The sequence below is a fragment of the Saccopteryx bilineata genome, chromosome 1, assembly GCF_036850765.1.
Source record: "Saccopteryx bilineata isolate mSacBil1 chromosome 1, mSacBil1_pri_phased_curated, whole genome shotgun sequence".
Lineage (NCBI taxonomy): Eukaryota > Metazoa > Chordata > Mammalia > Chiroptera > Emballonuridae > Saccopteryx > Saccopteryx bilineata.
The window spans coordinates 139,022,491-139,038,931 of NC_089490.1; the positions used below are offsets into that span (position 1 = coordinate 139,022,491).

A 16,441-nucleotide genomic window follows, 5' to 3' on the forward strand; every position below is an offset into this window, starting at 1 on the left:
AAATGAATCAAGAGAAATCCCCAGGAAAGGATCTGAATGAGTCAGATATAACCAAATTACCAGATGCAGAGTTTAAAATAACAATTGTTAGGATGCTCAAAGATATTAGAACAACAGTAGATGGTCATTATGAACATCTAAATAAAGAGATAGCAAATATAAAAAAGGACATTGAAATAATAAAAAAAAGAATCAGTCAGAAATGACAAATACAATATCAGAAATGAAGAACACAATGGAAGGAATTAAAAGCAGGATGGATGAAGCTGAGAATCAAATCAGCAAGTTAGAGGACAAAATAAATGAAGGTACGAAAGCAGAGAAGAAAAAAGAAAAGAGACTCAAAAAGTCTGTGGAAACTCTAAGAGAGCTCTGTGACAACATGAAGAGAAATAACATCTGCATCATTGGGGTTCCTGAAGAAGAAGAGAAAGAACAAGGGATAGAGACTTTGTTAACATATCATAGCTGAAAACTTCCCTCAATTAAGGCAAGAAAACATCTCACAAGTTCAAGAAGCACAGAGAACTTCATTAAAGAGAAAACCAAAGAAATCTACACCAAAACACATCATAATTAAAATACCAAAGCTAAGTGATAAAGAGAAAATATTAAAAGCTGCTAGAGAAAAAAAGACTATCACCTACAAAGGAGTCCCCATAAGGATAACTTCCAACTTCTCAACAGAAACACTTGAGGCCAGAAGGGAATGGCAAGAAATATTCAAAGTAATGCAGAAAAAGAGCTTACAACCAAGACTACTTTATCCAGCAAGGCTATCATTTAAAATAGAAGGAGAAATAAAAATCTTTCCAGAAAAAAAAAAAACAACTCAAGGAATTCACTACAACCAAACCAAGGCTGCAAGAAATGCTAAGGGGCCTGTTGTAAACAGATCAAAGGAGAAAAAGAATATAGCAAAAGAAGAATACAGTTTTAAAGAATAAAGTGGCAATAAACAACTACATATCAATAATAACCTTAAATGTAAATGGATTAAATGATCCAATCAAAAGACATAGGGTAGCTGCATGGATAAGAAAACAGGACCGATACATATGCTGTCTACATATACATACTCTTGTTTCTCTTCATATCGTATAAATCTTTCGCCTTTTACATATGCTGTCTACAAGAGAAACACCTTAAAACAAAAGATGCACATAGACTGAAGATAAAAAAAATGGAAAAAAATATTTCACACAAATGGAAATGAAAAAAAAAGCTGGGGTAGCAATACTTATATCAGACAAAATGAACTTTAAAATAAAGGCTATAGCCTGACCAGGCGGTGGCGCAGTGGATTGAGCATCGGACTAAGATGTGGAAGAACCCAGGTTGGAGACCCCAAGGTTGCCAGCTTGAGTGTGAGCTCATCTGGCTTGAGCACAGCTCACCAGCTTGGACCCAAGGTACTGGCTCGAGCAAGGGGTTACTCAGTCTGCTGAAGGCCCGTGGTCATGGCACATATGAGAAAGCAATCAATGAACAACTAAGGTGTCACAACAAAAAACTGATGATTGATGCTTCTCATCTCTCTCCCTTCCTGTCTGTCTGTCCCTATCTATCCCTCTATCTGACTTTCTCTCTGTCCCTATAAAAATTAATTAATTAATTAATTAAAAAAACCACAAAGGCTATAGTAAGAGATAAAGAAGGCCACTACATAATGATAAAGGGAGCAATCCAACAGAAAGATATAACCATTATAAATATCTATGCACCTAATATAGGAGCACCTAAATATATAAAGCAGAATTTGATGGATTTAAAGAACAAGATCAACAGCAATACTTAATAATAGGGGATTTCAATACCCTACTAACATCACTAGATAGATTCTCAAGAAAGAAAATTAACAAAGAAACAGCAGACTTAAAGGACATACTAGATCAACTCGATTTAATAGATATCTTCAGAACCTTTTACCCTAAAGCAGCAGAATATACATTCTTTTCAAGTGCTCATGGTACATTCTCTAGGATAGACCACATGTTAGGGCACAAAAGCGGTCTCAACAAATTTAAGAAGATTGAAATCATATCGAACACTTTCTCTGATCACAATGGCATGAAACTAGAAATCAACCACAACAGAAAAACTGAAAAATACTCAAGCACTTGGAAACTAAATAGCATGTTATTAAATAACAAATGGGTTAACAATGAGATCAAAGAAGGAATTAAACAATTCCTAGAAACAAATGATAATGAGCATACATCAACTCAAAATTTATGGGACACAGCAAAAGTAGTCCTGAGAGGGAAGTTCATAGCATTACAGGCATACCTTAAGAAGCTAGAAAAAGCTCAAATAAACAACTTGACCCTTCATCTAAAAGAACTAGAAAAAGAACAGCAAGTAAAGCCCAGAGGTAGTAGAAGGAAGGAAATAATAAAGATCAGAGCAGAAATAAATGACATAGAGGCTAAAGAAACAATACAGAGGATCAATGAAACCAGGAGCTGGTTCTTTGTAAAGGTAAACAAGATTGATGAACCTTTAACTAGACTCACCAAGAAGAAAAGAGAGGACTCAAATAAATAAAATTAGAAATGAGAGTGGAGAAATAACAACTGACACAACAGAAATACAAAATATTGTAAGAAAATACTATGAAGAACTGTATGCCAAAAAACTAGACAACCTAGATGAAATGGACAAATTCCTTGAAACACATATCTTCCAAAAATTAATCTGGAAGAATCAGAAAACCTAAACAGACCATTACAACAAATGAGATTGAAACAGTTATCAAAAAACTCCCAAAAAAGAAAAGTCCTGGGCTTGATGGCTTCACAAGTGAATTCTACCAAATATTCAAAGAAGAACTAACTCCTATCCTTCTCAAGCTATTTCAAAAAATTCAAAAGGAGGGAAGCCTTCCAAGCTCCTTTTATGAGGTGAGCATAATTTTGATTTCAACCAGGCAAAGACAATACAAAAAAAGAAAACAAGGTCAATATCACATAAACAAAAGGAAGGAGAAAAACCACATGATAATTTCAATAGATGCAGAAAAAGCATTTGATAAAATCCAGCACCCATTCATGATCAAAACTCTCAGCAAAGTTGGAATACAGGGAACATACCTCAACATAATAAAGGCCATCTATGACAAACCCAGAGCTAACATTATACTCAATGGGCAAAAATTAAAAGCAATCCCTTTAAGATCAGGAACAAGGCAGGGGTGCCCCCTTTCACCACTCTGATTCAACATAGTTCTGGAAGTCCTAGCCACAGCAATCAGACAAGAAAAAGAAGTAAAAGGCATCCAAATTGGAAAAGAAGAAGTAAAACTATCATTATTTGCAGATGATATGATATTGATATAGAAAACCCTAGCAGGGGTCGTCAAACTTTTTATAAAAACTGCCCACTTTTGCAGTGCTGGTCAACCTGGTCCCTACCGCCCACTAGTGGGTGGTCCAGCTTTTATGGTGGGCCAATCGCAGCGCTGTTTGGTTGCATGGTAGGGACCAGGTTGACCAGCACTGCAAAAGTGGGCGGTTTTTATAAAAAGTTTGAAGACCCCTGCTAAAGTCTCAGTCAAAAAACTACTGGAACTGATAAATGAATTCAGCAAAGTGGCAGGATATAAAATTAATACTCAGAAATCAGAGGCGTTTTTATACACTAACAATGAACTGTCAGAAAGAGAAATTAAGGAAGCAATCCCCTTCACTATTGCAACCAAAAACATAAAGTACCTAGGAATAAATTTAACCAGGGAGATTAAAGACTTGTACTCAGAAAATTATAAAACATTGATAAAAGAAATCAGGGAAGATACAAACAAGTGGAAGCATATACCGTGCTCATGGTTAGGAAGAATAAACATCATTAAAATGTCTATATTACCCAAAGCAATTTATAAATTCAATGCAATACCAATTAAAATACCAACAACTTACTTCAAAGATATAGAACGCATATTCCAAAAATTTATGTAGAATCAAAAGAGAACACGAATAGCCTCAGCAATCTTGAAAAGGAAGAATAAAGTGGGAGATATCACACTTCCAGATTCAAGTTATACTACAAGGCCATTGTGCTCAAAACAGCCTGGTACTGGCATAAGAACAGGCATATAGATCAATGGAGCAGAACTGAGAACCCAGAAATAAACTCACACTTCTATGGACAACTGATATTTGACAAAGGAGGTAAGAGAATACATTGGAGTAAAGACAGCCTCTTCAACAAATGGTTTTGGGAAAATTGGACAACTACCTGCAAAAAAATAAAACTAGACCACCAATTTACACCATTCACAAAAATAAACTCAAAATGGATAAAAGACTTAAATGTAAGCTGTAAAACCATAAGCATCTTAGAAGAAAACATAGGCAGTAAGCTCTCTGACATCTCTCACAGCAATATATTTGCCGATTTATCTCCACGGGCAAGTGAAATAAAAGACAGGATAAACAAATGGGACTTTATCAAACTAAAAAGCTTCTGCACAGCTAAATACAATAAAAGCAGAATAAAAAGACAAACTACACAATGGGAGAATATATTTGACAATACGTCTGATAAGGAGTTAATAACCAAAATTTATAAAGAACTTGTAAAACTCAATACCAGGAAGACAAACAATCCAATCAAAAATGTGCAAAAGAAATGGATAGATACTTCTCCAAAGAGGACATACAGATGACCAATAGGCATATGAAAAAATGCTCAACATCACTAATCATTAGAGAAATGCAGATTAAAACCACAATGAGATATCACCTCACACCAGTCAGAATGGCACTCATCAACAGAACAACACAGAATAAGTGCTGGCAAGGATGTGGAGAAAAGGGAACCCTCCTGCACTGCTGGTGGGAATGCAGACTGGTGCAGCCACTGTGGAAAACAGTATGGAGATTCCTCAAAAAATTAAAAATCGAACTGCCTTTTGACCCAGCTATACCACTTTTAGGAATATACGCCAAGAACACCATAGCACTCTTTGAAAAAAAGAAATGCACCCCCATGTTTATGGCAGCATTGTTCACAATAGTGAAGATCTGAAAACAGCCCAAGTGTCCATCAGTGGACGAGTGGATTAAAAAGCTTTGGCACATATATACTATGGAATACTACTCAGCCATAAGAAATGATGACATCAGATCATTTACAACAACATTTGTCCATCCGCTTATACTTATTTCGCTTATACTGAGAGAAATAAGTAAATCAGAAAAAACTAAGAACTAGATGATTCCATACATAGGTGGGACATAAAATGAGACTCAGAGACATGGACAAGAGTGTGGGCGTTAAGGGGTGGGGGGGAGGAGAGGGAGGGAGTTGGGGGAGGGGAGGGGCACAAAGAAAACCAGATAGAAGGTGACGGAAGACAATTGGACTTTGGGTGATGGGAATGCAGCGTAATCAAATGTCAAAATAACCTAGAGATGTTTTCTCTGAACATATGTACCCTGATTTATTAATGTCACCCCATTAAAATTAATTTTTAAAAAAGAAATAAAGGAATGACTTATTACAAAAAAAAAATCTGAGGTTCAAACTTGATCTTGCCGCTTATGAGCTCTGTAGGTTTGGACAAGGCAATTGACTGAACAGCACCAATCTAGTTTTTATATCTTTAAACTAGAGGTAGTCTTCTTCATAGGAAGGAGTGAAACTCCAGAGGGATAATGTCCGTAGCACAGAGCGCATGTGAGTGCACTTCTTGTGAAAATGCTTTGTTGTTTCACTGCCCCCACATGGCCCAGATGGGCTCCTGAACTCTCCCTCTTTTCCTGCTGCAGGTTCCTCTGGCTTATAATATTTTTGGCCTCATTGGTCCCAATGCAGGGCTTGGCTTTGCCATAGGTAAGTAGTGCCCTTAAAAGGAATAAGGCCTTGAATGTGGCTCACCATCAGACCAGAGTTGGTCTATGGAGAGGCAGAAGGATCAGGAAGCTGACAGGTGTATGGAGAAAAGGGCTTACGTTCCTACCTGAAGAGGTGTCGTGTTGAATGGGGGGACAGCAGGCTAAGGCAGTGGACTGAGAGGAGGAGGGGGAGGGAGGATGCACAGACAGGGAGGGGACTGGAGATATTGCTGACAGAGGTGTCCTGTTTGCTCTGGCCACAGGCATGGTGGATTCCTCCATGATGCCCATCATGGGACACCTGGTGGACCTGCGCCACACCTCTGTGTATGGCAGTGTCTATGCCATCGCCGATGTGGCTTTTTGCATGGGGTTTGCTATAGGTATGTTGGTGGGGGCAGAGGGGAGCACCCAGGAGATGGTGTCCCGGTTTCCCTTTTCCACTGTTTACCAACTGGAGGTGGAGCTTGGAGGCTGATTCTCCCAGGGTTCTTGAAATATTTGACCCTGAAACACCCTCTCGGTCACCTGCTGACCCTCATGCAGTGTCTTTCTTGTGGACAAGGCTCAGTAAACACTGGTGACTTGGATTCATTCCTCACAGGCCCGTCCACCGGGAGTGCCATTGCGCGCACTATTGGTTTCCCCTGGCTCATGGTCATCATTGGAGTCATCAACATCATCTATGCTCCTCTCTGCTGCTGCCTGAGAAGCCCCCCAGCCAAAGAGGAGAAGCTTGTAAGGACCTCTGACTACTGCTTTCCCTGTTCTCTCATTCCTTTCCATTCTGTGCTTTTCCTTCTTCCTTCTTTACTTGTCTCTCTGCTTTGCCATGTTTCCTGATCTTCTTTTCATCGTTATCTTTCCTTTGTGGACTTCCTTATTTTCCCTTCTTTACATAACCGCTTCCTCTCTTACCCCAGGCAGTTATCAGGGCCCTAAGTAAATAAGGAAAATGAGAAGTTTGTAAAGAGCTGAGAATAGGAACTATCTAAAGCATTCGATAGTTGCTGTAGTTACTAACAAAGCGTGAATTACCAAATTATCTCCTTAAAATGGATAGAATTACACTGAGCTCATTCATTCATTCATTCATTCATTCATTCATTCATTCATTCATATCTACCATAATCCTTACCGGGTCATTTCTTAAAATACCAAAACCACAAGAAAGAAAACCACAACATATGATTTTAGTTAACAAGATACTGCAGTGTGGGCACCCTGTAGGTGTGGGTGGGCTGGGGATGGATGTAGTGATTGCTCTAAGGAGCAACAGGAGCAAGGAAAGTGGTGCCAATTTTAGCCATAGCCTGCACTTATCCCTGTTAGGATTCAATTACAAGATATCAGATGTTTGTCTTGACTAGGGTTGCTACAGCCAGGTGCCTTGGAAGACTGTGCACATACATGAGGCAGAAATAACGGTCCAATGCTTGTTTCTTAAGTCTCCCCTGAGCCACAGGAGACCTGGCTGAGCTGTTGGGAAGGGAGCGAGGAGACTGAGGAAAGGTGTGCGGTGATTTCTCCTTCTGCTCTCGCTGCAGGCGATTCTGAGCCAGGACTGCCACGTGGAGACCCAGATGCAGGCAGTCCAGATGTCCAAGAAGGCATTTTCACTGGGAGAGGACAACGATGAGGAGCCAAGCGGTGAGGAATAGCAGCAGAAGGTGGTTCCTAAGCCTGTTACCTGTGACTCTTGAGGCTCAGACTTCAGTGACCTCCTCTTTCCCGGAACCAGATCATCATGGGCCACTCAACAGGTTTCACTTCCCTCTGCCCTGGGTGTCTCTGAACCCACCCTCCCATGGATGCCAGCCCAGGTTCCCCCCCCTACCTATGTAACCCATAGCTCTCCCTCTATGCTTTGATGCTCAAGTGACCCATCGTTTGTGGGAGGACAGAGAGATGCTTTCTCCTAGGCTTCCGGGAAGCTGAATAAACCTGGGCTCTGGCAGGTTCTGTAAGTGGTGACTCATTTCCTGGAGGCGGCAGTGAGCACAGTGTGCCCCTGAAACCAGTGGGGTGACTGACAAACCTCATTTCATCTGTTGTCTGATTTTTGGGTCCAATCCCAGCAGACTCTCAGGATTCCATGCTCTGTTCCTCCCTGAGTTCCCTGGCTAAGTGGAGAAAGCGTCACCATTGTGCGGCAGCTAAATTGTCAATTTGGGAATTGGCCCTGTTTTTAATGTGTTTCTACCCCTGTGGCAAAGCCTACAGCTGCTAATGTGACTTTGCCCTCATGAATGGACGACTCTCTTTTCATTACCCATCAGGAGAGAAAGAACCTGTCTCTTATGCTTGAGTTGCCGGCATTCTCACTGTTTGCTCTGAGGGTTTGCACCTCTACTTTCCTAAGCCTCTTGGGCTCTGAGAAATAAAAGTAGGAGCACAAGAAAAAACATCTATTAATCCCAAGATTTCATGGGAAGAAGTATAAAAAAAAACTGCCCTATAATCCCTTCTGTGGGTTTCCTAATTCTTTCCTAAGATCATAATGAGGCATTGTTCACGCTTGCTAATGAATGCGTTGTTATGTAATTCAGACTTGGCAAACTAGATGTTCTTTTATAGCAAAAGCAAGCCTATGGACAAACACATTAGGTACTATAAACATTTTGACTTTTGCTAATTTTTTGAAACAGTTATTGAGTGATGGGGCTTCAAAGAGGTGGGAGACATAGTGCCCACCCTTAAGTAACTTTCCATCTCTATTTGGGTAAACAGGACAGGCACAATACAACAATGATCAATACTGCACGTTAGTGTGCAGTCTGTTCAGGTACGAGACAGGGATGCTCCTGGTGTGGGTGGGGAGGCATGGTGGAGATGGCAGCAGAGGCAGGAGTGGAAGACCCCCAAGTGCAGGCTGCGGGGTGCCTGGCTATCAGGTCAGGGGTCCAGGCTTGACTCTGGGATGCTGCCTGGCTCTGATCATCGCTCACCTGTGTGAGAGTTTGGTGGGTTCAGTACAAGCTCCCAATCATCAGAACACATTCAGGCTGAACCTCAGTAAATTTTATCACTTGGACAATGGATGACTGGTTTATGAGCACATGTCTTTAGGAGCCTGGCATTAACACCCTGATATGCAAAACCCAATGTGCTTATATCTTCACTCAGTCAGGATGGTACTTGTCTCAGATTTAGAAGGAGCTCAGTGATAAAATTAGGAAATCACTCGTCAAAATATGTAAGCTGTAACTATGAACATCGAATGAATGTCGGCTGAGGGGAGGTCCCTGTGACTGCTGTGCCAAGGTGTAAGGGGCTCCGGGGGCCCAGGGGCTGCTGGGGGGGGGCGGGGGGAGGAGCCACCGGGGGCGGGGCCACTGGGGGCAGGGGCTGGGAACTGACTAGAGCTCTCCTGGTTCTCACATCCACCATCCACGTGGAGGAGGGTTTATCATAAAGGATGAGCTTATTACAGAAATTGTTAACACATTTAAAAAAGTAAAATTTTTGCCTTGGCTGGTTGACTCAGTGGTAGAGCATCGGCCTGACGTGCGGAAGTCCTGGGTTCGATTCCCGGCCAGGGCACACAGGAGAAGCGCCCATCTGCTTCTCCACCCCTCCCCCTCTCCTTCCTCTCTGTCTCTCTCTTCCCCTCCTGCAGCCGAGGCTCCATTGGAGCAAAAGATGGCCCGGGCGCTGGGGATGGCTCCTTGGCCTCTGCCCCAGGCTCTAGAGTGGCTCTGGTCGCCACAGAGTGACGCCCTGGATGGACAGAGCATCGCCCCCTGGTGGGCGTGCCGGATGGATCCCGGTCCGCGCATGCGGGAGTCTGTCTGATGCCTCCCTGTTTCCAGCTTCAGAAAAATACAAAAAAATTAAATAAATAAATAAATAAGATTTAAAAAAAAACTTTTAGATTTTTTATTTATTCATTTTTTTTTTTTTTTTTAGAAAGAGGAAACAGAGAGAGAGAGAGACAGAAAGAGAGAAGGGGGAAGAGCAGAAAGCATTAACTCCTATATGTGCCTTGACCAGGCAAGCCTGGGGTTTTGAACCAGTGACCTCAGCATACCAGGTCAACGCTTTTACCCACTGCACCACCACAGGTCAGGCAAGATTTTTTAAAAGAGAAAGCCATTCTTGTCTTGCCAGTTTAACATTGAGCAATATAAAACATATTTAAGGCGAAACCAATAAAAATAAATTAATCAGACAAGAGTCAACACCAAACACTCCAAGTTGGTCAGGACATACTTTTTGTTACCTATCAGAAACAAGTCATAAACATAGCCTATGTGGGAAATATAAAAAGGAGCATCACACTGAAGTAGACAATGGAATTTGTCTTTATTTGTGGCTTCATAAAGGCCATGAAGAAAAGAATGCATGCTACATTTCCCACATTTACAGATGACACTAAATTCTTCTAAAACTGAAAATACCAACCCAGTAAGGCCCAGCAGGAATGAGCCACAAGAAGTGTTTTAATAAAAGTACTGTAGTGTCAGATGGTCTCCACTGTGACAGATTGAAGACATGCATTTCCCTTTAGGAAAGGGAGGAGGCGCAGAGATTCAAGGCATATCAATAAGGTGAGAGGTTCTGAACTACCAACTACCGTGCAGCAAAGAAGACAGTGGAACTAATGAGCTATTGCGCTGTGCATAGTGGGCATTCCCAGAGTGTTGGAAACGGATCCGGAGACACTTGACTTACTAAGTACAGAACCTGGGGTGGAAGACATACCACCACAAGGTAAGGCCATAACTGTGGAATCAGAGAAGATTCAGAGGAGGCATGCAAGTGGAAGGGTGGGTGGTGTGGAGAAATACGGGAAAACTGACACAGGGTTTCAGCATTGCTGTTGAGAAGTCCAGTGCTAGTTGATTCTCGATCCTTCAAATGAGATCTGCTGTTGCTTTGGGCTTTTAGAATCTCATTCTGGGTCTTCTGAAATTTCACAATAGTGATTCTTGTGGAGGTTTCTTAAATTCATTTTGCTGCAATCCAATAGACCCCTTCAATCTAGAAAACCGTGTTCTTTTGTCCTGGGAATTTTGTATCATCTCCTTGATAATTTCTTCTATGTTTGCCTTTTACTTTCTTTCTAGAAATCCTATTAGTTGGCTGTTGGCTTCTTGGATTGATGGGTCTTTCTATTTCTTTCTCTCCTATCTTTTTAATTTTTTTTTTGTTCCACTCTCTGAGAGATTTCCTCAATTCTACATCCAACTGCTCTTTGTAATTTTTTTTTTCATTTTAGCTATCATAATTTATAAGAGGGCTCCATTTTATTATAGCCTCCTAATTTCATTTCATGGTTGCAATATGTTTTATCTCACTCTGAGTGGGTCAAATTATTCTTTGCTCCCTGCGTTGGTGTGTCCCCTTAGTTCTGGCGTGGGCTTGTCTGAGCTGTTTCTCACTGTGGAGACTTTCCGTTGAAAGGCTCCTGGAACTGTGATGACTGGACCTTGTGAACTCTTGGGGTGACTGAGTGGCTGCTTTTATTGGCAAGCTCCCCAACGTCAATGACTGTTGGTCTTGTCTCTAAATGTCTCAGTGCACACTGTTCCTCCTGGTGTGCAGGGTTGGTGAAGTTAACGTATTGGGAGCAAAGTGGCTTAAGGGGGCTCAGAGTAAGGAATAGAAGTCACCCTTCTTGTTTGAAGAACGGCACATCTCTTCTGCCCTCCATTGTGAATAATGGTTCAGGTTTTCTGGGGTGGGTGGTTGATTGGTTGGTTGGTGGGTGGGTGCTGTTTTTCTACAGAAAATGACAGGTAGGCTATTTGCTGGCTTTCAGTTATGGTGAAAGAGATCTAGGCGTCTGATATAAACATTTCCCCCAACAATCTACCTTTTCTCAGCCCCTTGCACCACTTTCAATTCCTAATTCAATTCCTGCAGTTCTGTGACATAAATTAACTATTTTTATTGGCATCTCCTTTGGCTTGAATTTGCTATTTGGACATTTCATTTTTACTAATGTTATCATCAATTTTTAAAAAATAACTGATAGTTTATTTAAAAGGTTGATTTAAGCATCCGTAATGGTGACTTCAACCTCCATTCCTGGCTCATTACTAATGCAGGTAATCTGCTTAACATCTCAGAAGTCAATGAGTCGCCTGGGAACCCCATCTCAGAACTATCTCAAGTCTTAGAACCCTCCCCACAGGGAGTTTTTCTTGGAGTGACTCTCATGTTGGCAGGCAGGCGTTCCAAGCTGCTCCTTCCACGTTGAGACTCTTTTCCTTTGAGCCTCTGATCAAGTCAACATGCACCTTCCCGAAGACTTTCTGCTGCAGCTGGTTAGAGTAATTCCAATTCGGTGAATCCTACCTCTGGCTCCTGGCTGTGGCTCGGCTTCCTGGCCGAATTGTTCCTCAGCCATGACAATAAACCGGTGAGTCAGGAGCGGTGTTATTTTAATGGAGAGGAATTGCAGGAGGCCAAGGGAGGTAAAACAATGGACTTTATTAGTGCACCTGGGTACAGATGGGTTGAGCCCTCCAAAAAGGCATAAACCGGGATAGGAGGGAGTCTAGGGGACTTATGGGGTTTGAAAGTTCCTACTGAGGAGCAGTAGGTAGAATTGCTGAGAGCTGGTAGAATTTCATCTGCTCCTTGGAATCTAGGGGGGGTCAGTCTGCAATTAGGCAGTTCCAGGAATACTGGGAAGATGTTTACAGCTGTTGAGTCTTCCAACCATGTCCGTTCCTCTTGGGTTAGACTATGGTCACTGTGATCTGCAGAGTCCTAATGAAAATGGGAGTTAGGAGTGCAAAATGGAGCTGCCTTTGTTCTACGTGACAAGCGGGAACAAAGCTTTCTCAGAGTCTCATCAATTTTTATTCAACATTTTCATCTGAACAATTAAAAAAAATTATTGGTATCTTTCTTGTGCTACTACCTACTTTTTCCAAATCTTCTGAATCCTTTCATGGAGTAGCTATTGGAGCTTATATGAGTCTTTATTCAAATCTCTCCTGTTCATTTAAAGGAATATGGAGGGGGAGGGATTACTAAATTTAAATTTACTTGTAAGGACATTGAAAAGAGCCAGAATTGAGACAAGTACGGAGAGAGTTTGGTCTGTGTGTCTGCATTTATCATTCACATTCACTGGAGTCTGGAGGTGTCCGAAGTCACGTGCTTCATTTCTCTAATTGGCCTGTTTTGTTAGCAGTTAGCTGGGCAGAGCCAGGCTGAGCTCGATTTCATGTGCATGGTGGGTATGTCTGGCGCGCAAGGCTGGAGCTGGGTGGCAGTGGGGATCACCACTGGGTTGACACCTGCATCTAAAGCAACTTTCCAGAAATTGTGGAAGCAGCAAGGCTTACCGTTTTACCATCTAACTCCTGTCCGGCAGCCCCTTGATCCATCCTGGCCTCCAGTCCCCACCCCTCTGAGCCAAAGTGTTTCTAAGGGCAGTCACTTTCTCTCTATTCCAGCTGGTCACATGGGTACCAGCAGAAATTCTTCCTGGTCTCTGCCCGGGGATGTCTCTTCCCATAGTTTCCAGGACTGATGCAATCATTCAGCAGCACCCAGGAGGGCTGGGGGCATGGAGCAGAGCTAAAATGCTTAGATTCCTGTCTTGACTCAAGTTCCAGGACTTTCCCCAGCCCCACCCCACCACAGGTTTCTCAGCTGTTTTCCCCCTTTCCTTCCCATTCTTCTGCTCCTCAACTTCTGCTTCCTCCTCATTCCTCCTTTTAAAAAATTGTGTGTGGTATACATATAGTGAGTGCACTGACTTTATGTGTATGCTGAGTAAATGTATGTCTGTGAAACTGTCACTCAGGTAAAAACACAGAGCTAGCTCTCATGTCAGAAGCCGGGCCCTCCACACTCAACACCCACCCTTCCCTAAGGCGATCGCTGTTCGACTCCAATCCCCATCCATTGCCTGTTGTGGAATTTCATATGAAGTTCTCCATTTACCCAGGTCTCTATTTTTCTCAATATGATTTTATAATTTCCTCAACTAAATATCTTACTGTGAAGGCTATGAGATACGGATCCTCTCAAATATGCCAACTCACTTCTCCTTCCTGGGTTAAGCGTTACTGTCTCCACTTTACAGATGAGAAAATTGAGGCTAAGAGGCTAAATAATCAACTTGAGCTCAGTCAGTTTCTCACATAAAAAGCAGAATGCAGATTTCAATTCAGGTTGGACAGCCTCCAGAGTCTGAGCTCTTTCTAAGCTAATATCTCAACAAACACCTTCTGCTCATGAACAAAACTTAATACGGGGCTCTTTTTTATAGTGGGAAAGTATCACTAAAGTTTGGACCATAGGAACTTTTCTGTATATTTTGAGCAATATGCTCTGTCACTTTCATATCTACTCCACCCTGGTTTTTCCTTCCTCCTGAGACAACTTTCAAGTCCTGTCTGAAAACTGGCCTCAGGTTTCTTGTGCTTATGACCAACTCACACCATAAAATGTAAAGGTCAATCCCCCACTCTTTCCAGAAGGGGGCAGTAAATCCCACATTATAACTGGTTGAAGGATTCTACCTAAACCAAATTCCAATGAGACTTGATGCAGATAACTATTCACTATTGTGAGCCTTGCACACACTTACAAATTTTAAGTAACATTTATCTTCTACATCCTATTCTTCTTTATATCTCCTTCTAACGGGAGCTTGTCTGATCCAAGCCTCTCACTCTACCCTGCTGACCACCACCAGCTCTGAAGAGCATGGCTGAGGGTTCTATTTTCCTGTGGGCTCTGTCTCTTCCCAAGGCAATGGTAAAGAGTTGATTAGTAGTTTGTGTGAATGACTTACCTCAAAGTAATTGTTGATGGCTGACTTCAGTGCAAAAAAACATTGTCTAACATCTGAATCATACCGGGCAAATCTCTAAGATAATTTTAAAAATAACATTTAAAACTACAAATAGAAATAGCTCATGCTTACTAAGTGCCAGGCACTTTTTAAACACAGGAGCCCACACAGGCAGTTGCAGCCTCCATGTAGCCTAGTGGTAGTCAACCTGGTCCCTACCGCCCACTAGTGGGCATTCCAGCTTTCATGGTGGGCGGTAGCGGAGCAACCAAAGTATAAATAAAAAGATAAATTTAACTATAGTAAGTTGTTTTATAAAGATTTATTCTGCCAAACTTAGCGAAAATCTGACATAAAGTACTTGGTAAGTAATTATTATTATATGCTTTAACTTGCTGTAACTCTGCATTATAAATTTTATAAAGTAAAGTTACTTCCCTACTTTATAAATCACCATTACTATGGGACCGGTGGGATACAAAAGTGGGCAGTAGGTATAAAAAGGTTGTCTACCCCTGGTGTAGCCTTACCTGTGCAGGTGAGTTCCCAGTTCACAGTGTGGCGGGGCTGAAAGAGGTGGGGACCTCAGGGATCAGCACAGGCTGCTGCAGAAGCTAATCCCCTCAATGTAAGAGCTTGCTCTGATCTGACCAGGTGGTGGCGCAGTGGATAAAGCGTCGGACTGGGATGCCGAGGACCCAGGTTCGAGACCCTGAGGTCGCCAGCTTGAGCATGGGCTCATCTGGTTTGAGCAAAAACTCACCAGCTTGGACCTAAGGTCGCTGGCTCGAGCAAGGGGTTACTCGGTCTGCTGAAGGCCCACGGTCAAGGCACATAAGAGAAAGCATCAATGAACAACTAAGGTGTCGCAATGCTCAATGAAAAACTGATGATTGATGCTTCTCATCTCTCTGTTCCTGTCTATCTGTTCCTGTCTATCCCTTTCTCTAACTCTCTCTCTGTCTCTGGTGGAAAAAAAAAAAAAAGCTTGCTCTGGTGCCAAACTTGCTGTTGATCTAGGGCAGGCGTGGCCAACAGTTTTTGCCCCCAGGCTAGATTAGAAAGAAAACGTTTTTCATGGGCCAGACGAAATATTAAAATTAAAAAATATTAAATACAAAAAACGATTTAAGTAAACAAAATTTTATTATGCAATTTGTTAATGAATAAATGTAAGTAATTTAGTACAACAAATTAACAAAAAACTAATGTGACATGTTGAGGCGCTTTGCATCACCTATTATTTTTTAAATATCTGGCTTTATACTTGTAATAGCTATTCTTAACACAGCCTCCAAATGTAAATCATTCAATCTTGATCTTGTACTTTTATTTAGATTCATTAAAGAAAAAGTTTGTTCACAAATATAAGTTGAGCTTACTAAATTGAAGTTGAAGATTACTAAATATTCCTTGGCAAGTTTTTTTTAATTTCCATATTTTCCATTATTCAATTGCTTATAAAAATTGCACAGATGAGTACAAAAGTTGTAAATCTTTATAATGAAATTTTTTTAAAAAATAAAGAAGTATCGCGAATCCATTCAACCAATTATTGGAGTTAACTCTAGATTAGTCAGATGCGGAATTCTTTCCCACATATCACTATCTTCTTAAATATCTCGATTTCCAATAATCAAAGATGCTTCCGCTTCTGAGTAGCTGAGATTTTAACTTTCATGTTGTACAATGGTTAGATATTGTAATTTATGTATAACGATTTAAAGTACCACTTATTTCATTTCCACAGTGTGTCATGCGGAGAATATTAAAAATTTAATCGTGGGCCACATAAACTCATTACGTGGGCTGGATCCAGCCCGTGGGCCATATGTTGGCC

The 16,441-nt window shown here is 41.5% G+C and overlaps 1 protein-coding gene across 3 annotated transcripts in view; it reads left to right on the forward strand.

The window, feature by feature from the left end:
• SLC18A1 (solute carrier family 18 member A1) overlaps positions 1-7,747 on the forward strand; it is a 29,138-nt gene extending 21,391 nt beyond the window's left edge. For 2 of the 3 annotated variants that reach the window (XM_066253263.1, XM_066253265.1), the window contains exons 13-16: positions 5,772-5,835; positions 6,101-6,220; positions 6,442-6,575; positions 7,385-7,747. In XM_066253263.1, coding sequence (XP_066109360.1) covers positions 5,772-5,835; positions 6,101-6,220; positions 6,442-6,575; positions 7,385-7,498 — 432 coding nt within the window. In that variant the 3' untranslated portion in view covers positions 7,499-7,747. The remainder of the gene's footprint in view (positions 1-5,771; positions 5,836-6,100; positions 6,221-6,441; positions 6,576-7,384) is intronic. The other variant, XM_066253264.1, reaches the window with a different exon arrangement.
• Positions 7,748-16,441: the final 8,694 nt, after the last annotated feature.